General features: G+C 37.7%; 1 protein-coding gene and 1 long non-coding RNA gene across 4 annotated transcripts in view; one reads left to right on the forward strand and one right to left on the reverse strand.

Annotated features, from left to right (window-relative positions):
- LOC148216850 (uncharacterized) overlaps nt 1–9,064 on the reverse strand; it is a 32,614-nt gene extending 23,550 nt beyond the window's left edge. Inside the window, exon 1 of the long non-coding RNA XR_015794453.1 lies at nt 8,941–9,064. This is a non-coding gene — a long non-coding RNA (uncharacterized LOC148216850). The remainder of the gene's footprint in view (nt 1–8,940) is intronic.
- On the forward strand, nt 8,572–23,858 carry MFAP3L (microfibril associated protein 3 like). 3 transcript variants are annotated; one of them, XM_025175407.2, is made up of 3 exons: nt 8,572–9,380; nt 18,456–18,866; nt 22,555–23,858. In XM_025175407.2, the coding sequence occupies exons 2-3, from the start codon at nt 18,590–18,592 to the stop codon at nt 23,424–23,426; spliced, it is 1,149 nt and encodes a 382-aa protein (XP_025031175.1). In that variant the 5' UTR covers nt 8,572–9,380; nt 18,456–18,589; the 3' UTR covers nt 23,427–23,858. The 3 variants fall into 3 exon arrangements, with proteins under 3 accessions (XP_025031175.1, XP_087988427.1, XP_007441841.1); XM_088132301.1 differs by having other exon boundaries at nt 8,574–9,207; nt 22,552–23,858; XM_007441779.3 differs by having other exon boundaries at nt 8,795–9,380; nt 22,552–23,858.
- Nucleotides 23,859–26,365: the final 2,507 nt, after the last annotated feature.

Here is a 26,365-nt window from a genome sequence, read left to right on the forward strand (position 1 = left end):
CTTAGACTACACAATAGGAGACAGTATTATGATCTGGTACTTTGAGTATTTCTGGCAGAAATTTAGCACTATTCTGACCCTGAGAACACAGGTCTGACATCTCTAAACTCAGACAGCATTAACACACAATTCCATTTTTTTTTCTTATAGTCCAAAATAAGTTTTATGGTTAGTTCAGTCTGAAGACTTTCAGATATATACTGCAAAGGCATTATAGATATGCAAGGGAATGCAGACGAAGGTCCTGTCACTTGCAGCAAAGATGAGATGAGATGATGCAATGACATGAGTGATAGCAAGAAAATGTACAGAATCATAAAGAGTTTTGTGGTTTAGCTGTATGAAGACAACTGTCAATCCTGCAATTCCATTTTAATAAGAAAGGATTCCAGCATGGATGGTCCATGCAGAGCACTCAGATCTCCTAAGAGCAGGTTGCTCCAAGGCTTGGCTATATGCAAGACTATTTAGGATCTAAGTGAAATTGGCAACCACAGCCTATACAGGAGACAATCCTAGATTAGGTTAAAGGGTCTGACATGTAGGGGCAATGAAAGTAGAACAAACACTATTTATTTAAAAGAAAGTGTTTCTGTAATCCATAAATACGCAATCTATGGTTTTTCCTGACCAGAGTTTGAAAGACTTCAACAAGCAATGCATATTTAAAATGAAATAGCTGTCTCCTACTTGCTATTTGAGAAAGAATAATATTCAGTAAAGAGGGAGAGTTTGGTGTAGTGTTTAAAGCATCGGGCTAGAAACCAGGAGACAATGAATTCTAGTCCTGCCTTAGGCATGAACCCAGCTGGGTGACCTTGGGCCAGTCATCCTCTCAACCCTAGGAAGGAGGCAATGGCAAATCACTTCCAAAATCTTGCCAAGAAAAATGCAGGGACTTGTCTAGGCAGTTGCCAGGAGCCAAGAATGACTTGAAGGCGCGCGCACACACACAAAAAGAAGAAAAGCTGTGAGAGTATATCAGAGAAAGAGGGAAAGTCAGCAGATAATGGATGCTTGCATCTTTTGGTTCTGGCTCTGCACAACTCATGATCCCTATTACCACTCTGGGTATTTTATGTATCATCTATTTAATATATTGCTCACTACCAAAGTTTCAATTTAATCAAGATTTTTATGTCTTGATTAAACTGAGAGACTTTGGTACTCAGCAATATATCTGACGCCTGCTGTGGACTCCGTTTTCCAATTCTCCACTACCAATATATACGTAAGATGAAGGTAAAGCTCAGATCCAATTTCATAGTCTAGTTACAAAAGGAGATCTTGGAAAAGTGGGTCAGGTTTTCTGAAACATCACTGCCAGGGTACATTCAAAGTTAACATAAGCAAACAAGGTAGGTCCTTCACTAAGAAATTCACTATGTAAATTTCAGTAACAGCAGAGAGATCATAGCTAATGAGAAGGAACAGAAGAGGCAACTATAAAATAATAGACAAATATATGAGATGATGATAGTTATCTGATATATAGAGAAGGCAGCAGTCTTACAAAAGATTTCTAGATTTTGTAAGATTTCTAGATTTGGCAAACTATCAGAAGCTCTGCAGCACTTACTAGTTTTTTGCAGAAGTTCCTGCTTCTTTTAATGTGATTTCCTAGGATAATTTTCTGGCAGACTTGCCTTGGTTTTACAGCAAACCAAAGTATTTTCATTTCATTTCCAGGTCCCAAAACCTATCAAATCCCATTTCATAATTTCCCTATACACTCAGCAGGGCTTTTTCTACAAAATCCACAGGATACCCTGTGCTCTTTCACCAACCTGAACCACATCTACTAGCTGCTAGCTATAGATAACATCGATACAAAGTTCCTGCTTAACGTCATTTGCAACTACCATCTCCCTAGTATGGAAATCCCTAGTTTCCCAGGGAATCAACTGATTAGGGAGTGGGAAGTTGTCAGCCTGGGAAATAGTCCCATACCCATTTGCTCTTGATCTAAAAAACTAAATGATCAAGGCAGCATCAGAGACATAACAGTGCTACAATGAATGCCACTGACTCCTAATGCCACCTCATCTCTAAAGAGTTATGAACTGTGGTGTCACCTTTGGTTGACCCCTTTGGAGAGCTCCTATTTATACCAGAGAACAGCTCAATAGCCTTTTCTTCTGACATGTTGGTACATAGACCCGGACTCTTTCATTTGGCACTTATTCCTCAGAATGTGTAGTACGGTAGGGAACCATATAGCCATACTCTATCATGGGAGATCTAATTTAACAAATTAATAATAAACAAGTCATGTAGCCTCCTTTAATCAAAAATTATCAAGTTTTAATAAGCTGAATCTCTAAGCCACAGGATTGTTTGGGGTATTGATATTTGTGTTATGTTATCCATTAAGATCTTGCAGAAATGTGTTAATCATGTCAAAACTCTGATAGATAAATATTACCCTGGTGTGTCTGATATCAAGGATCTAATTAAAAACCTGTTTGAGCTGTGGTGTTGGAGAAGGCTCTGTACATTCCTTGGATAGTAAAGGTGACAAACAAGCAAGTTCTGGAGCATATAAAACCAGACATATCACTGGAGGGCAAAATCAGAAAATTCTGTCTTACATATTTTGGCCATGTCATGCAATCAAATTCATTGGAAAAGGCAGTTATGATAGGAATGGTCAGTGGTAAAAGGAAATGAGGCCACCAAAAAACACATTGGCTAGACACCATCAAAGCTGACACCAACCAGAGCATAAAACAACTGAAAGAAACTGTACAACTGTACAACTAGAAAATGTGAAGAGCTGGTCCGTAGAATCGCTACAACCAGCGAATCAGACACGATTGAACCGATAGCATCATCATCACGTAGCTGCTGCTCCTCCTCTCAAGCTTTCACCCACCAACTGCCTCTTTAGTTTACACTAACTTGGGACACGCAAAAATGGGGTGCAAAGGGGGGACAGGCAAGCCAGAGATGTCCAGGCAGATGTCCAGGCAGACTTCAGATCCTCTCCATTCCTGCTGAGATGCCCTGAATGGGGGTGTTTTCCCTGTTGGCTTGTGATGTGCTGAATTGGGTCTGTAGAAAAGCCAAAGGAGAAAACCAACTCCCCGTCTATAGCAAGTGGCAAATTCACCAAGCAAATTCATCAATTTGGCAATGACTCACAACAGACCCAAGAGAGGCAGGATGCTGCTTGTCAATACAGTCAGCGACGTTTATGTAAGGATTGTTTAGTGCTGATTCCAGGATGGGTATTTCTTGAAATGTCTTCATAAGTCAGTTGTATAATTATTTACTTTAACTTGGTTTGTTTCTATTACATTTCATTATCTTTCATGTACAATTATTACAGTTATCTCAACTATATATTTTAAGAAACATTAAGAAATGGAGCAGTTCATTAGCTAATTTATTTTTAATTGGACTTTCTAAAAATATATGCATTAATTGGAAGATGTTTTGTTTTGTTCTGTTCTGTTCTGTTTATGCTGACAGAACTGCTGTTTGGACATTGCATGAGACAGTTTGCTTCAAAACAGTATATTTTTAGGTTTTATTCTGTCCCAATTACATCGGTTAGTTTCACAGTATTATCCATTTTTGATTCATTCATAACAGTTTTTTTCAAAGTTGGCAACTTTTAAAATTGGCTGAGGCATTCTCGGAGTTGAAGCCTGCACATCTTAAAGTTGCCATTTGAAAAAACACTGATTTATTATAAAGAAAAATTACAATATTATCTGTTCTAATGTTCTGTGAATATCAATATAATTAGTTCATTGAGGAAAAATGGTTACTTAGCTACAACTTCTGCCACCAAAGTTCTTCATGTTTGTATTATTTATTTACATAGGTTTGCTCATCCCATTCAAAACAAACCTGCCATTGTAGTCCTCCAAATGAATGGGTTTTATCTGATTTATGAAATAGAAGTGAAAAGATATTGTATTCTCTTGTATGATAATACTGAATTAAAGAATGCTTGCATTTTAAATACATATTTTTTCTTAGGATACCTACAAATCGGTTGGATTTGATAAAGGAGGAAACTGAGTAGAAAAAAGAATTGGAAATCAGATGTAAAATCCAAAACTAAAAAAAAAAAGAACTTAGAAACACCAGTTTAATGTTCCTGATTTTTTTCCACTTGCTTCTAAAAAACTATCTTGATAGACTCCTTTCTTACTCAAGAGTTACATTAGGGACACTTCATTCATGCAGCTGTCATTCTTGAAGAAATGGTTAAAACTGCTACAAACTGGAATTTACCAAAAACTTCAATCTGTACTATTCTAAAATGGTACTTCTAATTTCAGCAAGCATTCCATAAATAATTTATTGGATCCCAACTTTCTGCAGTTTTATTATGCCATTGCTTTTTCTAAATTTAATCTTACTGTGATCAGCAATTATTTTTGGTGCTATAAATATTGATGTAAAAGCATTTGAAATATGCTTTTCTTCGAAAAGCATAGTCCCAAAGCTATACTATATAACCTTGAAAAAACGTGTATGTATGATCTATTTTTGTCAAGTTTCATTATTAAAGTGACTTTCCCAGTTGTATAGCTTCACCAGCAGATGGCAGAACAAGTTCATAAAAAAAGTTTCTATAATAGAAAAAAAACAGGGCCAAATCAATGCCAGCATGTTGCTATTCTTAATAATTAGTACATTTCAAGAAAACTTTTCCATGAAATTGTCCTGCCATCTGCTGGTGAAGCTATATAATTGATGTATAATTTTTGTTTCTTAAAAATGTATCTAATATGGATATTATGAAACAATATAACTGATTCTGCTTTGACTGTATAAAACATTACAATATATTGTTTTGAAGGAAAGTGTCTCACGCAATGACCAATCAGTATTAACAGCAATTCTGCTAGCATAAACAGAACAAAATAAAGCAAAACATTCTAGTACTTGTGTGAATGTCTTAAAAATCCAGTGAAAAAATGAATTACTTGATAAATGTATCCAGTTTCTTAATGTTCCTCATTATAATATATAATTATCTCAACTGTACATGAAAGAAAAAAGTAAAATAAAATAAAATAAAATAAAATAAATAAAATAAATAAAATAGAAAGAAACTATGTTGTTTTACTATGCTTCCGGTGATCTGCAGCATGGATTCGCTGAGATGCCTAGAGGATTTGAGATCCTACCAGATGACAAGCAACCCTCAGGTAAGCATTTCAGTCTTGAAATATGGTAGAATATTCATTAGGTCAAGTGGGGAAACTTAGGAAAAGGGTAAATGGAATGAGATAACCTGGAAGAAGACATGGCTGGTCCCAAATTCCAACTTCTATACTGTATTGCTTTCCTGCAGGTGCCATTTGTCAAACTGAAAATGCACTTAATGTATATAATACATATTTAGGGACTTTCCCTACTGAATTAATATCCACCCATCTTGGAATCAGCACAAAACCATCCTTACATAAGCGTTGCTGACTGTATTGACAAGCAGCATCCTGCCTCTCTTGGGTCTGTTCCAAATCATTGCCAAATGGTCCTGCCGGGTGAATTTGCCACTTGCTATAGACAGGGAGTTGGTTTTCTCCTTTGGCTTTTCTACAGACCCAATTCAGCACATCACAAGCCAGCAGGGAAAACACCCCCATTCAGGAATGGAGAGGATCTGACTTCAGAACTCTGCCTGGACATCCCTGGCTTGCCTATCCCCTCTTTGCATCCCGTTTTTGCACGTCCCAAGTTAGTGTAAACTAAAGAAGCATATAGGAAGAAGACACTCTGGAAGAAATAGCCCCGCCCCATAGAAGATTGAGATTAACCTTCTATTGGCTGTGCAACTAACTAGACCCTATAAAGTGAGATAACTGAAACTGATTAGCTGCTAGGCATTTTTTTTAAAAAAATTGGGTAGAGTTGTGATTAAAATGTCCAATAGAGAGAAACAACAACAACAGCAACAACTAGTACAATATCAGGCAATGCTTTGCCAAAATCCACCTATCTGGCCCTGCTGTAGCTCCATCCTTATAAGGTTTATGGGGAGTAGGCCTTTCCAGTGAAGGCTTTCATATTATGGAATCCTCCCCATAGAGGAATGGACAGCCCTACTCTATAGGAATTTAAAAAAAAAACTGCCGAAGCAGTGTTGTTCCACTACACATTTGCCCCTTAGGTTAGTTTACTGAAAGTCACCTGTGTTACTGATCTTTTATTGTTTCTATTTAATTTTCAATGTTTGTGTTTTTGTCTTGACCTTGGGGTATCCCATCCAGAATCCAGTTGGATTGGAACAGGCTATAAATATTATTAAGTAAATAAATAAGGAAGCAACAAAAGTTATGTTTGGCATCCCTCATAGTGTTTTGAACACAGCAATTGGGAGAATCAAAGCTGGATCTTATGAATATTATTAAAGCAGAACAGCCCAAAACATCTCCTTTACTTCCCCAAATGCAATAATGGAGAACTGGTCGGTTCACAATGTTATTAAAGAAGAATAGGGTAAATACAGTCTCTGTTTGTCCCCAAGTACAATACTTCCTCTCCTCTTCTCTACCTTGCTGAAAGCCCAGAATCAAAAATAGAGAGGAGACTATGAGGAGTATGAAGGAATATTAGGAATCAAAGTGCTTATGGAGAGGCCAAAGGCTGAAAAAGAAATTGGTGCGGCAGAAGCTGCCTAGTGACCAGATGGAAGGGGCATGCCTCACCTCCCAACCCTCCCCAAATATACCTCTGATCACACCCACACAGGTCAGCTGATTCACATCTATGATAATGGATGTATAAAAAAGTGTTACAGATTTTACAGACCTTGATGCTGAGGAGGGTAGGACTGGCTTTAGGGAAGAAATAATATTTTAAAACTGGAATACCTAATGATGCCATAAGAATATTTCATTCACAGGCTGGGAACAAGATGAGGTCAATGTTTTGGGATCAATAGAGAAAATTCCTGTTGTCAGGACATGAATGAATGAATATTGTAAACTACAATTGTGGGCAGGTAACTCTTCCAGTTCTCCTTTGCCATTCTGTTTCTCTTCAATTCTCTTCAAATGTCACATCCTGCCCGTTTGTGGGTAATAACAGATGAATGTAAGAGATTAAGGTATGATATGATGGAACTTCATATCAACATAACAGCCAACAAATGGTCTTTTAGAGGACATCAAGTGAAGAAATGACATCTGCAGGCTGAGTAACATTAGAGTGCAGGCTGTGCAGACTAGAAGAACATATCCAGTGAAGCTGTGCATATAATCACCGGAAAATGCTACATGTTGACAACAGTGAAATGACTGATAAAATCTAGAATAAAAGGACATATATACACATCTGGGGAAACAAGAAGACAGTTCAGAATCAATAATAATGGTGGTGAGGGAAATAACAGAATAACCGTGCATGGTGAAAAGTGTCTGATTGCAAAGTACATCAGTTAACAATGAAATAATGTTTGCAACAATGGGATGGGTGCCCAATGTTCAAAAAACTGAATGCTTTTATCTGTAATATAACAAATGTCAGTACTGGAATGATAATCCTTAAACAGGAAATTCAGAGGTTAGATTACAGTGATAATGGCGTTAAATGATGTTAATCAGAACAATATATTTAAAGTACTGATATAAAATTCTTCATTTGGGAAACCTTCCAGGACAGCTCATGTGAAGATTGGAAAAAAAATAAATAAATAACCCTATCCTGCAGAAATAAAAAATAAAGTATGTTGCACACAGAATTAAAAATAAAGCATTAAAAGGTTTTTAAAACCCAGTGCAAAACACCAATGGGTTATTAAAATTAACACAATTCAATTCATGCTGGAAAGCTTGGGGCAAATTCAAATGTACTTCAAAAGCACAGTAACATTAAACTCTAAGTGGGACTGCTTGCAGCGGGCACTGTATATGTGGGGTGTCAAAACTAAGCAGCTGAAAGTAATGATGCATTGAATTGACTCAGCTCCTGGTGTTTACATGGGCACATATTATTTATTATTGACACGGGCAATTTGTTTATGGCTGCCCATTCCACCAGATTCTGGGTGGCTTACAAAATAAAATAATAAAAACTGATAGAAACATAAAACATAGGCAGCCCTGGCTAAAACAACCATGATGACAAGAAACTACAACAGGACCCCACAACACATTAAACTCAGGCCTGGAAGTGTTTTGGAAGTGGTGGGTCATTCACTTTTTCTGGCATTTTTCCAACTCCCCAGTCTAGCCTATAGCTCTGAAATTCCTTTGGAGGAGGAAGAGCAGGAGGAGAAGGATGGCCCATCAAGTTGTGGTCTGCCCACACAGATAGTTTTTCTCCATGACACCTATCCCTAACCTGGTCTTTCAGATCTTCTAATGGTGCACCCAACGGTACTGTAACTGAGTATCCACCTTGCTGCTGGTCCTCCTCTTCTTCTCTTTCCTTCCACCTCCCCAATTAGAGTGTGGATTTATTTTAAACTTTTTTCTCTAATCCCCTCCTCCCCCCAGCTTTGGGTATTATGGGAAATGACAAACTCTTTGGACAGAAACTCAACATTGCATATGTCATTCATGTAAAAAACACAGGCATGCACACTGAGTTGTGAAGAACGAGAGGAAATAGATTGGAGGCACCAGAATCCTCACCGAAACAAATGGAAATGATACGTGCAAACTTGCCTCTGCTGAACAAAAAGCAAACAACAGCAGAATGACCCCATACATCTTAAAATACCTATGTGGTATCTCTATGACCCATCTAGCAATAGTGCGGCGCCGCATATTAGACGCTATCTTCTTAGCGTCCTATCGGAGGGGAAAGAATCCCCCGGGGCTGAGCCTCCCCCGCCTTCTTCGCTCCCCCATCTAAGCGCCGATGTGACCTTCGTTGGGTTCGGAACAGAAAGAAGCTGAGGACAACTCAGTAGCATTTTCACAGCAGCCTGGCTCAACAGCGAGCATGCTCAGTGCTTCTCTGACCTACTTGTGCATGCTGAGTCCGGGGAGCTCAGCCTGCAGCTTTGCTGTGAGCGCGCGGAAGAGAGCGCAAGCCAGCCGGGACTGCGGCGTTCGGCAGAGCGCGAGTGGAGCGGTGCCGCATCCTGACGGTCCCCGGGAGAGCGAGCATTCCTGCACCTGCCAAGGCTCCAAAAGCCGAAATCACCCGGAAGTAGCTTCCAAAAAGCCTAAACGGGAGCTCTAGGAAAAGCTGCGGGCAAGAAGACGCAACGGCGAGCGAAGCGACCTCTTGGTAAACCTTCTGCCCGATCTGTCTCCATCCCTGCGCGGAATCGCCGAACGCCCGGGCATTAGGCAATGCAGGCAGGGCGGACCATGCCAGGAGGTGGGGTTCCAGTCAGTCAGAAGGGGAAAGGAGAGCGCTCACCTCTTTTCCAACTATCCCGATAGATTCGACAAGCAAAGGTAAAGGTGGGTGGGAGCAAGAGAGGTAAAAAGGGCGATGCTGCAAGGGAAGGTAGCGGCGGCTGTGGCGGCTCCTTTTGTGGCAACTTGTACGGGCGCAGCGCCCAAATCCGTCGTTTGGGTTAACGAAAGAGCGAGGCGGTCGAAACGACTCCTTTACGCAATAAAATTTGGTCAGGGTTTAAACCATTAGACATGAAGACATACCTGAAAGTGGATTGCACATTGTGCTTCAAAGTTTTGCTCTTTGCATTCCCATTATTAGGCCTACTGTGGTAACTGGTTGCCAGAGTCTGTGGGTGGCTAACACTTGTTCCACAAGTAAGAGACAGCTGGGATTTTTAGTATGATTTAGTAAGAGCAGAATGTCAGTCCCCCCGACTAAGCTCCAAGAAACTAGCATCAGGGGGTTGTGTATTTATTTTGGGATTATTAATTATTATTTATTTATTTATTAGATTTGTCACCGCCCATCTCATTGAAATGACTCTGGGCAGTTTACAGCAGAGATAAACTTCCTTAAAATGCCATATAAAAACAGTCCTAATAATAAATAGCTTCCAAGAAGGATGGAGTGTCGGCAAATAATTCAAGGGAGCATCCTCAGGAGCTAACCACCCCCAGGGATAGTTAGAGCCCATACTACCCCATGCACACTGGCAGAGCCAGGTCTTCAATCCTTTTCAGATTAGTTTCCATTATTATATTTGCCTTACTGCCTAAACCATTATACCTTGGATCCTTTTCAGGAAGGTTTTTCACACATGCTTCTTCGTCTCCTTGCAAGCACCTGCTTCACCTACATTTAGGAGATAGGAAAGGAAGTACTTCTGAGATTACGGGGCTTGATTAGGGTTGGGGAGTTGTTTAGGGAAGGGGAACAAAGCTTAATATCTGTGAAATGTTCTAAATTAACTTCTTTTAGGACCCAAGCTGTTATAATCAATAATTATAATGTAAACAAGAGTAAAGTGACAGCAAAAAAAGGGGGGGGATCATTAGCATAATGCACAATAAAGCTTTCCAAACATTTTTTGAAGTAGGATTTGATGATATCTCTCAGAGCAGGGTTCTAGGAGCCTGGAACAATTTTCTAAGGGAGTTTCAGAAAAGGCAAACAAAACTGCACGGTTCTGTACATAGAAAGCCGATTTGTGCTATTTCTCATCTATTCCTTCCTGATTTTTTATTTAAACTGGACATCTCAGGGCTTGAACCTGGTAACTTATCTTCCCTATATGGTCTCTCTCTTTGATATGTTGCAGACTGAGCCAGATAAGGTTGACATTTATTTTATTCAACATCTAACTGTAATTGGTGATGTATTGCATTGAGAGTTGACATGACAAAGGACTTTTCAGACTAAATTAATAAGAAAAGAGTATTTTAAATCATCTTCTTAAGATAGTGTCATATCATAGACATGGTTTCTACTAAACCCTCTACTGTCTCTGCCCTTCATTCCTTCCAACAGAGTTCCGTGAAATTTGGACCTAATAAGGTTAATGGATATAATACTATTCCTTCCTTTTTCCCCAGTGACCCAGTATGACTGTATGATTAAGTTGATCAGAATGCACCATGATGCACAGTTATTAATTAATATTTTTAATTGGCTAACTGCATAATTTCCAAAAAAGTTAGTTCTACTGCTAGGGTGCTATAGACACTGGATAGCCCAAATGTAGTATAAATTGTTCATTAAAGTAAAAAAGATTCAGAGCCTAAATGTACATATACATTTTTGTTGTTTTGTAAGTAGCAAGAAAGTCTTAACAGATTTGTGATCCTGGGAAGGGAGAGTTAACTCTTTCCCTTCCTTCCACTTCAGACAAAAACAGTCTCTTCAAATGTTATTTCAGTGAAGTGCCATTTTCATGAAATGTACATAGAATATTCTGATAGGCAATTTTTGTTATGAAGAAGGGAAGAAAAGGTGTTAAATTTTCCTTAAACCACTTCCTTCTAGGCATTCCAAGTGCTATTATGAAAGTCTGCACATTTATGGGCTACACCCAGTATATCACAGGTAAATGTTGGTGATGCAGCAGGACTTCCTGTCTTCCCTCCAACTCCCCATGTGCCTTCTCCAAAATCTTCAGGGTGTGCAGGCATATCCTTTTACCCATTTTCTAGAAGACACAAGATGATTTTTATCTTACTAATCTGATAGTTTGATGGGAAACAGGAAAATTGTGTAGATGGTGTCTGGGTTTTAGATAAAATCACCGGTTTGCACAAAAGAATTCAGGGTACTATATGCTATCAGTTAATATGCTGTTCATCCTTATTTTTAAGATTTTGTTTTACATTCAGTCAAAAGTGAGCCTTACTCTAACATTTCTACAAACTTATCTAAGCACAACTCTGAGGATCTCTAACTTTTATTACTCCTCTTAATAATTTGAACTTGATAATTAATCGTGTGTTACACTGATTACTCTGAAGAGGCAAATCATTGTTTAGATTGCAATTTTGCAAAAACATTAAAGGTTTTGATTTTCATTTAAGATGTCACTTATGTTCTAGGGTTTCTAATTAGAATACTCCCACAAGATACTTCTAGTACTTGGATGCCACAAATCGTAGTATAAGGGTATAGTTTTCTACTTTCTATACCATCTTTTGTAATATGAGAGAGTAAAAGGTACTCATGTGCAAGGAGCAAACATATTCAACTGCTTCCAGTTTATTCCATAGTTGATACACTTCAGATATAAGGTATAATAAGATGGGTGAATCCTTAAGCTGCAGCTTGTAAGAAATTCCATTTTTGGTAACAAATGTTTTGCTCAGTAATATTTTTTATTTCATATTGTTCTTCACAAACCAGGTGATAACCTTCTTCAAGGTACTGGCCTCCTAAACTGTTTATTTCATAGTCATAATATATATTCCCCCATTTATGTTCTAATTCAGTCCTCCTTAACCTGACAGACTCTAGATATATTGGACTGCAGACCCATCATATTCAACCAATAGCCACGCTGGTTGGGAATGCTGAAATTTGAAATTAGTTATCTAAAGATTGGGGAAGGCTGTTCTAGTTACTATTCTATGTCATTAACAAGAACCTGGAACTGCCTTCAAGAAACAAAGGTTTATCAAGTCCAATACTAGAATTTGAAAGGTGACCAGTAGAAAGATGTTGGGAAATGCTCAAATAAGACTATATATATAATTTATCTCAAATAATTTAGTGGCAGAGCTGATGCAGAAGATTCCAGCATGCCACCTCAACTTCTGCAACCCTGGAGAACCCTCAGTTAGTATGGATAGTTTAGAATTAAATAAATCAATTGTTCCGTTTAATTGTAAGGCAGTTTTCTATTTTTTGTAACTGAACACAGAAATTCTATTGGTAGCTGTTATAACTTAGATATGGAGCTTGCCCAGTAACATACTATCAGATAAGAAACATCATGTGCAAGAAACCTCAAGGAGGGAATACAATAGGACACAGATGGGAGGGTAAAATATAGTGAATGGAGAATGTTGCATAAAAATAGAAAAACAATAGTTTATTTTGTATCTGATTTACATATTGATGATCAGCCTCTGTCTGCTTAGTAAAAATTAAAATCTCTTTCAGGCTGAATATAACTCAATGTTATAGACACATCTGTGTTTTCTTGGTAATAATACAGACGTGGCTTGTCACTGCCTTCTTTCAGAATTTTTTAAAAATTCCATTCTAGTTTATAGCCCTAGATTTCTTGATAGTATCCCATCTAAATGCTAAGCAGACTCAGCTCTATAAGGTTGGCTGAATGCTGCCATCTGCTGAAGTATTCATAATTCAAACCTGAATCAAACATATTACACAATGAAAACATCATTTAGGAAAGAAATTCATGTGCTAAGATATATAGAATTATACTTTCTCCTGAACCTTCTTCTACCAAATATATTTTTTAACTTTTAAAAGTTTAAGCATGATTTCCTATTTACTGGCTCTCTACACCCCTTGGTAATCCAGGAATATATATTGAATCAAAGTTATTCCACTATTCACTTAGCTGGTAGAATAACTTTGCCAATTTTAACATGTAAGCTGGACTAGGAGGGTTGCTGTTTCTTCCATGGCTGCTTCCACACTCAACACTATTTACTTCTTCTGTGAGCACTCATTGTTTCTAGATGGTAATTAACTATAGTTTCCTAGTTGCCATGGAGCGGTCTTGGTGACTGCATGGACAAATGCTTGCCATCTTGACTTGTCCAGCAATACGTTGTCACTCTTCCAAGGACATTCCTGTAGAGAGTAAGGAAGATGACCTTGATGGAGATATGCATGAACCATTATCTACACAAAAGGGGCTGTAGCATTTTTAAAGTTCAGAACAAGATAATGTTCAGAAGTGGTTATGGCAGATGCCTCCCTAATTCACTAGAGTATAAGAAGGTGGAAGAAGTACAGCACAATCAGATTTGCAAGATTACGTTATTATAGCTAATGTCAATAAACGTAGTTTTAGCCTTCCTATGGTTGATTTCCTGGTCTAGTGTACCTAGTAGAGCTGACAATTCCCATAACTTCTTTGATGCTATCTATCTTCCTCCTTCCCTCAATCTTGGCAAGCATAGTGATTTTTTTCTAATCCATCATCTGCTTGTATCACCCACCCAAAAGTTGCTGACATTTAATATTTTAAAGTTATCTCAGCTTAGGGCACCTACCAGTGGATTATCTTGGAAGCAGCTTACACATGGCTCTTTATTTAATTGTGATATATGCATTTATTTTCTTCTGATAAATATTGAACCAGTAAAATATTCTGCTGGTAAAATATTTTGCTACTGAATGGTTTATAAAAGAAAGCCTGAGCAGGATTGGGGAAAACATACATATAAAAATGAATGTCCCTCTTATAGAATGAAAGCAGTCCCTCTTATAGACTGAAAAGCAGTAGCTCAGTTTACCTAGCATGCTGTGATGGAATGGAATTATGAAGGCCAAGCTCAGGGAGACAAACATTTTCTTAGCTCGCCAGAACTGCGTGGGAGGATCAAGAGGATGAGACTGGCACCTGCCTGAGGAATTCACACTGTTGTGGCTGAAGGACTTTGGGAACTGGGGTTTTAGTCTGGGAAGATTCTTGCTAGAGGTTGTAGCTAATAAACATAGCTGGACTGAATCGGCATTGTCTCTTGGAGTTCCTTGGGCTAGGCCTGACACATGCTGAGAACATAACTAAAAGAGTAGCATTATACACTCTATTAAAGAGCAATCATAAACATTGTACCCCAAACAAAAGCTCATAAAGAGATGTGAAAAAATTGCCACTGACAATATGGAATCTTACTAACTTTGGGAATAAGCAAGAAAAAGTAATGGGAGCCTGCAGCTGCTAATTATTAACTTGAAACAGTCCACTGCCTGAATTAGTTATAATAACTCATTTCAGATTGTTTCTAACATTCAAAAGTGATCCTCAGCAAAAAAAAAAAAAAAGTAATCAATGTCATTGCATGTGTTTTATGAAATAAAAATAAGGTGGGGAAAATTAAATCAGTACCAGCTGATAGTTGCATAAAAGGACCAAAAAATGATCTAGAATGTTAAATATTGCAGAATCAGAACTGAGTAAAATACTGATTGCTAAAGTTCTTCTTCAATGATTGGTGATAGGAGTGCATGCAAAAGAGAAAGAAAATGGTCCTATCTCATAAATGCTCTGTAAGGAAGCTTGACCAGGTCATACATGTACATAATACGCTGTTACCAGCTATCTCCTGTCACTACCCTGGATGAATAGTTGCAACCCTTGAAGCTGTAAGGCAACAGATGTACAGTATAACTGGTGGAAATTTCTATGTTTCTCTTAATAGTAGAGATGATCATCTCCCAGCAATAACAGCTGCCACCAACTAGACATTTGTATCAACTCTGAAATACCACATAGCTCCTCTTATAATAAAACAGGTTTGAGTCTTACAATAAAATAAAGAAACTTTACACCACTACTACTCTTGCAATTTAGAGGTTCTCTTTAAAAAACATATTGAGCTGAACAGATGAATCAAAGAGAAATCAAAGTTAACAAGAATGAAACAGTATTTATTTTATATTACAGAAAATTAATATTTACAGGCCTATTAAGAATATTGCTTAGAGATCCTGTTTGGTGTAGTGGTTAAGACTAGAAATGGGAAACTGAGTTCCTGTCCTGCCTTAGGCACAAAGCCAGCTGGGTGACCTAGGGCCAGTCACTTTCTCTCAGCCCTAGGAAGGAGGCAATGTCAAACCACTTCTAAAGAACCTTGCCAAGAAAACTGCAAGGATTTGTCCAGGCAGTCTCTGAGAATTGGACACGACTGAATGGAAGAAGAAGAAGAAGAAGAAGAAGAAGAAGAAGAAGAAGAAGAAGAAGAAGAAGAAGAAGAAGAAGAAGAAGAAGAAGAAGAAGAAGAAGAAGAAGAAGAAGAAGATTGCTTAACTAGAGCTCCATTCAGTTTACTACAGCTTGTTTTGCTTAACGTAAGGTTACAGCTAACAACTGACTAAAACAGAAAATTCTGTTTCAATGAGAAGCAGTTGAAAGAAAACAGAGGTTTTATAGAGCTATAGAATATCTATAGCTACTAGCTGGCCTGCAGACCCATTAATTAATTAATTAAAATAATTTATAAGATTGCTCCACTCACAATTTGTGAGTATATCAATAATAAAAACCCAAAGTAAAAAAAATGCAGTACAAAATCAATAAAATCAGTACACAGTCAACACATGAATCACTACAAACTCCAATTTCATGTGATGTTCTTTTTTTTTTTTATTTACAGGAAAACCTGTTATATTTGCATGTTAGTTTAAGATAATAATGGGCAATTTATATTCATTGATTCATATTATTCATCTTTACAGCGAAAAATTCTTAAAGGGTGACTAGAACAGACAAATTCAAAAGTTACTATCACAGGCACATTAAAAGTCATGCCTGTAACATAGAGGATCTCTTAATTGTGTCTCTTATTAATGACTGGCTATTGTGAACTCTAAGAAAATTTTTATATATTTCTCTTTGGCTTTTTACCTAAAGGCACATGACACAATGACGGAGGAAAATGTCTGGAAATAGGTGGAGATGATCTTTCTTTATTTGCCAATGACTGAAGAGAGCCCTAACAGGAGTTAGAGAGAAGGACTTCCATGTTGACTGTGGCTTGCTTGAAGAAAGAACTGAGCTGTGGCTGATCTTTATGTAGAAATTAAGCATTGAAAACAGATGAGGCAAGAAGTTGGAAGGAAAAAAAGATAGGAAGTCTTCAGTTAGTAGGGCTGATTTTCCACTTCTTTCTTGCTTCATTCTGTACAGTAAGAAGGATTTAAGTGCCTGGGGTGTCTGTATGTGTGACTCAGACATGCACACACTGCAGCTCAGAAGAAGCAGCTGCACTCAAAATCATCATAGCCTTGGGTATTCCTATAATGAGTTAAGCAAATATCTAATAAAGAGATACAGCTGTTTCTGGAATATACTAGCTTTGTGTACTGAACTTGAAAGTATGGCTTGCCTGTCTTGCCTATAAAGATGACTGTAAATCAATCCAGATGATTTATGCAGCTATAGTATTCACAAATCTTGCAGGAGCTTTATAAAAAGTCTAAAAAATAATCAAAGAACTAAATTGACTTAAAATAAGGCTTTAATCAAATAAAATTTAAACAAAAAACATTTACCTTAGTTGTATACAGTTGTTCCTGTTCAGCATATATTTTACCAACAACCATCTTTCAAAGATGTTCCAATAAATTGTAATATAAATCCATTAAATTTCTTGGCATCCCCCAAGGCTTTCTGCCCATCTAGCTTCTTCAGCCTTAAAAAAGTAGTAATTAAAAAAGTAGGAAGCTGGCATCATGTACAGCAAAGCCCCTGATTCTACTACCATTTTTTATTTCTAAGAATGCCTCTGACTCCCAAGGAACCCCATGAGCCCAGTGTTTTGTTTGGAAGTCTCTCACCTGCCCAGAAGAGCACAAGGTAAACAGAAGCAGGAGGAGCAGGTGACAGACCATTCTGGATCATCTATATTGAATTCAAAATGTCGATCAGCATTAAAGGACAGAGGAGCAATATGCAATTCTAGGAAAGAAATACTATTACAGTCATCTGAAGATTAGTTTTTCTAGCCAATAAACCCCGCCAACTGAGATCTTTTTAACTGGCAATGACACACACTAAATCTGGGATATTTTATATGCAAAGCAGGGCTGTAACTTTGAATTAATGTTCCCTTCCCTATTCTTTCACATGTCTGCACTGAGACTTAATGCTGACTAACAGATCAGTTACTCTTCTTTTTAAGCAACAGATCTAGGACGGTACTGAATTCTTTTTGTATGATTATCAACTGCAAACCAAAAATATGCAGCCATAAAAATTATTTTGATATTAATACCAATTCATAGTACATATATTTAATAGAAATGCAACCAAATTGAATTCCAGATCAACTCATTTCCAGTGGAAAGCTCTTTGCTTAGATAACTGATTGCTAAAGTATTATAGAAATAAAAATTCATGTAAGGATTCTGTTTGAAATATATGCTACACCTTTAGATAAATTGTGTCACGTATACAAAATATGTATCTTCATACTATAAGTGTATTATTACTTTTTTCCCCTAGCACCCTCTGCATAACCTGAGACACTTTTAGATATGCATTTTGGCATAATTAGATGTTAAGAACGTTAATTTCTGTTACATTAATCCTTATTCCTACATAATGATAGTGATATGAATCTTGTAAACTAATTGAGTCATATCAACAGTAAAAAATCATTTTTGTTTTGCTCATTTTGATTTTTTAAAAGAAAGATTATTTCTAATATTTTTTTAAATTAAAATAAATACACTGATTTGAACAAAACAGTATTTTTTCTGTCATTGAAATTGTATCAAAAGTACAGGAAAAACAGAAAAAATATCAGGAGTTGTGAATGCATTGAAATTAAAATTTTGAAACAATGAATTCTGAGATAGATTATTAGTTAAATCAAAATTGCTGTAACTGCCTCTACTACTCCTATTGTTATTTTTGTTGTATAACTTGTTTTATTTTGCAGGATTAGATTTTCTTTCCTTTTGAAAGTTGATGGATCAAGATTAATATTCCTTGGGCTTCTCTAGCCTGGTATATCACCCTGTTCCAGGTCCAACATTAACTGTGATTGGCAGATATATTTGAAGACAGGTGAACATGTTCAAGAGCCACCTTCTTTTGTACTATTGGACCATCTTTCATCTTTTCAACTTACTAGCAGTATGGACAACTGCTGAAGATGTCAATAACAGCACTTTAAATCACACAGACATGCTGACAGGATCTGTACCGATGGTAATCTCCAGAATTGATCACATTATAGTCAAAGAAGGTTACAGTGCCTTGATTGACTGCAACGTTCAAGGTTATCCAGGGCCAGTGTACAAGTGGTACAACTCAAATGGCCATTTGGTGAAAGAAGATGGTGACAGAGGTACAGTTTTCAAATGTTTTTCTATGCAACCTGGGCAAATATATTGTCTTTGTTTTCCATTTCCTTAGAAGCACCAACTATTGCACATTTATTTTTCTATATTTACTCAAGGAATCCAAAATGTACTTGACAGATTGAGACAACTGCCAACTCTGCACAGCAGGAAGATTCTTTTCCTAAACTTCTCTGGATATTTCAGAGAATGCTGATGGAGCTGAGAAAGTTGTCTCTGTATTACATATAAGAGTTTTGTTTGTCCATTAGACTAATAAAGCTGCATGCTAGGTGTGCTTTATACCACACCATACTTTTCAACCCCGGTCAATTCAGAACCAGTCTTTAACCCCAAACAAGTTGGTTCTGGCTATTGCTGTTGCTTCTCTTGTCCTTTCCATTACATCTGTGAAATCATGATTACCAACAGGGTTTCACTTCCTAATGCACACTACATATTCAGAAGCATCATTTTGTGTTATGACTTCAAGGGAAGAATTATAGCCATCCTACCCACTGCAGTGTTGATCCTGATTATTCTACCCCTATTCCCTTGCATTTGTAGTCTTCAGATTTAAAAAAAAAACCATGCAGGTGACATTAATTTTTTTAAAACTGCATGGAAAGATTGTAGTATCTGGGAATTATTTATTTAGGTAAAAGGGAATGATGGTGAGAACATGATAAAAGTTTAGAAAACAGAGAGATTTTTTATCCTTCAGTTAAAACTGATCTTGACATTCAAGTGAGTTAAAGAAGGGCACTTATTTACAAATGGTATAGTTAATGTATGGAATGTGCTTGTTAAAAGATGGGATGATAGTCAGAAAATTGGGTCTAAGGGTTTAGATATGCTAATAAAAGCTAAGTGTATTAATTGGCAGTTGCAAGCAAGGAACAATCTGGAAGATGAGATATAAAAAAAAGCATATGGCCTTTTGAGTGACTTTGCTTCAGTTTGAATTGTACTGCTGGATTCTTTAGAACATTGATGGCCACAAGTCTGCATAATTTGCTGGGACTTTACTTTAGGCAAAGCGTTATTCAGTATGCCAAGTGAGAGTAATGGTGGGAAATCTTGTCTATGGCAAGGCAAGATGAATTAATGCAAGGAGATTAGCTGTGCAAGTGACAGCCTCCTACTGAAGCAAATGTCCTTTGCCCACTGCCCATTCTCAAGTTGGCAGAAAACTATTCCAGCATGCATTTAGCTGCCCTGATTGCCAATTCCTGTCTAGCCTCTGTAGTGTTTCTTCTGAGTCTCACTGAATGATCTTGTCCCAAATATGCACGTGCAGGACATGTTAATAAAACAATTGGTTAATTCCCCTATCTTTGCTTCCCTTTCCTATCCTGATGTCATCCACCATGGGAAAACATCTTCCAGTCGTAATGTTAGAAAAGTAAGGAAGATATATGTTATCTGTTATAATGCCAGCGATCCACTTCCATGCTGGTAACAGAGTTCATGCTCCTCAGAATTCTGAAAACAGAAGAACAGGGGTAGGAGTGAGTTTGTTGTGTCTACCTCCTAATTATTTTCAAGGGCTGCTCTTGAAATGTTAGAGGCTGGAAATGTGTGTATGAAAAGTGGTCACTGAGGGTGACAATCTGATGTTTGTGGGGCTTGCAGAGTGGAACCTAAGAGGGAGATCAGCAGGGAAGTGGATACTGCAGCTTTGGACTGGAGTGAGCAACTCTATCCTCCCTCCATTACTCCTGCCCTCCCTGCACACATACACAGTGCTGCGTGTACTCTTTTTGCTACAAACGGAATGTTTAAGGATCTAGATTGGAGGCAGGGAGTATGTTTGTAAAGAATCCCCCCAAGATAGGCCTCTTTGAAAAACTGGATCTCAACCAGTAGGCCTCCTTCATAACCAAACCCTACTTATTCTACTTATTCCTTCCTTTCAGTTCAACCCCTTCCCTTGCATGGGGAGATGCAGCACATGGTTCCCAACAGGAGGGCCCTTTTTTTCTTACTATTTTGCCATGCATACACAAGGGTCTTGTTCAAGCTATTTCTTCCCTCCCTTGAAATGTTTATCAAGGCAGGGAGGAGCCAAAGATACAAATTCCATCGAAGTCTTTGGATAATAACAATAACACCACTGATCAGCTGTTCAGCCTTGATTTGATGGGGATTAGCACTCTTCTTTCAAAATTCCAGTTCTGAAATAACACTAAACCAGGCTCAAAACAAGCCTGCAGATCCACTGATTGTCAGATGAACAGTAAAGCTAGTGAACTACATGACTTCAAACTCAGGGTCTCAGAGTTTTGAGAAAACTGGTTCTCCTGCTTTACTGTGTTGCTCCCCTATACCCTATCAGCTGTTCTGAAGGCTTCAGGGAACTGCAGGTACAGGAGCAATTGGCATCTATTCTCTTCACCATAAGGGAAGAAAAGGCAGCAGAGGAAAGAGCCAGACCCGGGAAGGGGGCATGCCTGTCCCAGCCTGAAGGGGCTAACCCTACTCCTACAATTCACCTGACTGCATCCTGGAGAAAAGAGGCTGCAGAGCCATCCAGTTTTATGTACTTTGAAACTGCCATGGGCCTCTGCTGATGTAAAGGGGAAAACACTATTTTAAATCTCCCTGTTTTATTCATGGGCTAAAGCTGAGATAAAGAAAACTTCACTGGAACACAGCAGAATAAAAATGTTGCCAGGACATGTTGGTATTTTAGTTAGATGCAAGTAGGGAAAGACACACAGACTGACACTCTTGTTTGTACATGCCACTCAGAGTTGCTTTTCTGATCTAGATCCCCTAGCCAAGATCTTTATTTTGAGCTCTATGGCTTTGGGGGTTTTCAGGAAAAACTATAGCTAAATAGTATACTGTATGCATGGAATGAATGCAGAAAATTACATCCCTAACATATGCAACTAAAACTAGGAAAGATTCTGATCTAAAATCATGAAGAACTGCTACCAGTAGTTGTGACCAATACAAAACAAAATGGACCAATGGTGAGATAATCCCCTGTGTTCTCCAAGCATGAGAAATAAAATTCTGAGGAATACCTGTGCCGAAGAGCTGTGGCAATTAAAGTAGGCAACAGGGATTTGGGCAGACTAGTAATCTGACCTGTTGTAAGGACACCTCTTGCCATTTTCAAGCTCAGTCCTCCTGTTCTTCAGTCTTTTTATGCCTCCATTCTACCAAAATAAATTTAAGCATCTTTTGAAATATATGTGCAATAAAAATATTGATTTAAGTGGAGTTATGGGCAGAAATACATCAAAGTCCTTTTTCATCTGACCATAATTTACAGGAATTGATTACTTTTTAGCCTATGTACAAATCATTTACATTCTCTTATCTACACAAAAGTAAACCACAAAATTCCCTTCAGGTTAGATTACTTCAAAATGACCAGGAATGTGTACAATTTAATCACAGGATGATTTGTGGGATATTTTTGCTTGGGAACATAAAGAGTTTTACAACCTAGCAATATCATGGGATAATCTATAGCAATCCTAGGAGAAGCAATTTGGGGTGTTTGCTAGACCCAATTAATTGCCAAGATTAAATTGTTCTTATCAGCAGTTGTTCCAGAATATTGTAAACACATAATAAGGTGTCTTTGAATTAGTTGAGTGTATTGTGACATTTCCTAAGTGATGATGAGAAGAAGAAATAGATAAATTATACTAATTAATTTTGGCTTCTTTCCAGCAGGAAAATGGATTCTCAATAGTGGGCAACTAAATATTACCAGTGTGTCGTTTGAAGATCGAGGAAAATACACATGCGTTGCTTCTAACATCTATGGCAAAGTGAATAATACTGTCACCCTGAGGGTTGTATTTACTGCTGGAGACATGGGAATCTACTACATGATTGTATGTCTTGTAGCATTTACCATTGTTTTGATCTTAAACATTACTAGGCTGTGCATGATGAGTAGCCACTTGAAAAAGACTGAGAAAGCTATCAATGAATTCTTTCGGACAGAAGGAGCTGAAAAGCTGCAAAAAGCTTTTGAGATCGCTAAACGCATCCCAATTATCACCTCAGCAAAAACTCTTGAGCTTGCCAAAGTAACCCAGTTTAAGACAATGGAGTTTGCCCGCTATATTGAGGAACTAGCTAGAAGTGTTCCCCTACCACCTCTTATAATGAATTGTAGGACTATAATGGAAGAAATTATGGAAGTAGTCAGATTAGAGGAACAAGGCCATAAATTTGTAAGGCAATCAGCTGTGGGGCAAGAGATCATGGACCCAGAAGAAATGTACATGATTTCCAGTCCCCTCAAGCGTAGTGACTCTCTTGCCGCCGACTCAGATGCATCTTCTCTGCATGAACCACCACTCAAGATTGCTATAAAAGTCTCTGTTCACCAGTTAACTAAAAAGGACTGTATTGATGACCAGACACAGGACAGTATAGCTTTAGAAATGAAAGAGGAGGAGGAAGAGAAAGAAGTTGCTCAAGTACAGGCACAACCTAGTGACCTGGTCTTGGACCCTTCTACTGAACTCACCCCAAGTGAGACAACTCTGGGAAGCAGCAATGACACATGTACTATTTATGAAAGCCATTTATGATACTTTCTCAGCAAATCTATGCATAGTGAGAAAATGAGATGGTAGAGTTCATAAAATCAAAAGGATTTTTTTGCCAATAAGCCTTACCTGAACACTATAATTGCAAAAACAAGAATGTGGATTACTTGGCACTTTCTTCCTCATTATATACAGTATACTTAGCTGAGGCATTTGGTAGAATAATTGCTATTACACTAATATTTGATTGCTCTTTTTGATCCAGATACATTTTAATTAATATTATTTTAGTTCACAAAACACTTACCTCAGATAATGGTTTGGGACTGTGTTGCTTGCAAGAACATCTAGAAATTGTGTTTACCACTTAGAAGTAAATTCTCAAAATTCTCACTCTGAAGATTCCAATTCACAGCAGAGTTGTTGAAATCAGGGGAGCTATTGGTAAGGTCTGTAGTAGCAAAATTGCTATAATCCGTAGTGTGATATTACATAAACACAGAAAATCAGCTGTATTTTCCATTTTGTTCTATCCTTTGCTCCTTTGTGTGTTTTTGCAAATTCAAATATTGTGCATGAAGGAGCATTTCTGTGGCCAAACTAAAGTTTTGTAGGACACCATTGTCCTACATTTATTTCATCTGAAGCCAGATAGTTTATATTTAAAACAGTATATCTTTGTTTTTTGTTTTTTTAATTCCTTGGAAGAAAGTAACGGTTTTCTTCACAAACTGGATAATTGGCTACTTCTTTCTTCTGCAAAACAATAACTGGTCTCCAGGCAGAAAGTCTGGTGCATAGTTACCCATTATCCTAATTACAAAACTCCTTGATGTGGGGTGCTTAATTTTCCCATGGAAAGTTTTTCAGTTAGTAATTTCACTAGTAATGAAGAATGGAGGCTAAGTGCAAGCACTAGATGGCTTTGGGTGTTTCAACGGGGGGGGGGGGGAGATTGTCAGAGAAAGCATGTGACATAAATATGTTTATCATTGATGAAAATACTTTCCAGTCCAAACTGGAAATGTTTTCATGTGAATTGAAAATGTGCTAATTCAAATTGCTTTAGGCAAACAAGATTATTTTCCAATTCAAAGTTTTTCAGAAAATCTATGTCACTATGATGACTATATGCAAAGGAGGAATCTGATACGTGTGCAGGAGAGGGATTTTTTTATAACAGTGAACTAGACCAGGCAGTCACAAGGAGTCTACAGTGACTCAAAAATGCATACACGTGCGCACACACGCACACACACACAAAGCCTCTGTAGTTAGACTGTGTCTCTACTCCTCTCTTCATGTGGCTTACCAAATAATAGGAACTCTCTCCACATTTGCATCAGATCACCCTAATCTATGCAGAAATCTCATTTCAGTATAATAAAATGTCACTTTGTATTGCTACTATTATTACGAGGATAGAACCTGTAACGTACAGCTGTAGGAATTATTTGCTTCTGTGTGTTTTCAAAAACAAGATACTGCAAGACCTGGATATAACTCTGCCCTGAATGACTGCTAGCCAAGTAGGAAGACCTGCATCAGATGAAATGAAATAACTTCACTGAATCAATAGATGTGAACAGATTACAGCTTCGGTTATTCAGGAAATAACTACAGTATGATAGTGATCTGGTTTGTGCCTTATTCATTATAATCTACAATTTAGATTCAGAGGTTTGCTAGGATACGGGCAGGCAACTCATTGCTACAATAATAAGCAATAATTGCTAGTGTACAGGGAGACATCTCATTAAAACTCCACCAGGTATTATTTCCCAGGCACCCTCAAGAAGCAGGTTTTCTGACATCTTTATATAGCAATTCAATTATGCATAGCCTTTAATATGAGCTTAGGGAAACAATGTTTGTGATTCCGTAAATGCTCACATTTTGTGTTGCAAGGGATTACTCTCCCTCACTTTAAACACAGACCAAAGCCCATCCAGTTCTTGCAGTAGCCAATCCAATGGCACTGGAAAACCCATTAGCAGGATAGGTGTTCAGACTCCATTTTTGTACCTTAGCAACTGGTATTTAGAGAGTCTTGGTGCTTCAGAACCTAGAATGTCATACAGTACATTTATCCTGGATAGGAGCAGGTCATACAGTGACACTGAATTTGTCTAATCCCCTTTAGATTACAATTTACCTCATTTAAATTAGTGGCCATTCATCAAAACTGAATCCATAGTTTATGCATTACGTGAAGAAGTATTTGGTCTGTTCTGAATTTCCTATATTCGCTGAGTTCCAATATTATGGGGGGGGTCTTCTCCAAACATGCATTATTTTTAAACCTCTACTGTCTGCTCCCATTTAACTGCTCCCCCCTCCTTAATTAAAAAACATAGTCTTATAAACTTTCCTTCCCTTTTACCCATTTCTGTTGTAAATCATTTGAGATTGGTCAACTAAATAGAAGGGGGAAGGGAGAGCGAAAGCTCACACTTCCATCCTTTTTTTTTTTTTTTTTGCCTGTCCTTAAGAATTTCTAATTTGAACTCCAACATTTCTTGAAAATTATATACAAAATAAGTTCAGTAATTTCAAAGTATGAATGAATAAATAACTAGCTTTTGAAAAATAAGTTGCTGGAAAAAATATTCTGATCCTTCTGCAAAGCATATGTACTGTATACATTTTTGGATGTCCACTTCAGGAATATATAGATTAAAAGAGAACCTTTTCACTTACCATCAATAGAGAGAACCTTACTCCAATAAATACATAAATAAATAAATTCTCACAAACAAGAAATACATCTAAAATACACTGTTCATGAGGAAGGGCTCTGTTGATTTAGAAAGAAATATTTTCTTCTATGACAGCCAGTTTGGTCTAGTGGTTAAGGCACCAGGTTAGAAACCAGGAGATTATGAGTTCTAGTCTTGCCATAGGCATGAAAGCTGGCTGGGTGACTTTGATCACTCTCTTACCGCCCAACTTACCTCATACGGTTGTTGTTGTGGGGAAAA

This window comes from Python bivittatus, unplaced genomic scaffold, assembly GCF_059951505.1.
Source record: "Python bivittatus isolate LINGU-HERP-01145 unplaced genomic scaffold, Pbiv_v1 ctg000070_np1212, whole genome shotgun sequence".
Classification (NCBI taxonomy): Eukaryota; Metazoa; Chordata; class Lepidosauria; order Squamata; family Pythonidae; genus Python; species Python bivittatus.

Excerpts from the sequence above, each read along its gene's own strand:
- MFAP3L (XM_088132301.1), top strand. The coding sequence starts at position 18,590 with ATGTTCAAGAGCCACCTTCTTTTGTACTATTGGACCATCTTTCATCTT. Across the intron at positions 18,867-22,551 it reads GAAAGAAGATGGTGACAGAG|CAGGAAAATGGATTCTCAAT; the intron begins GTACAGTTTTCA and ends GCTTCTTTCCAG.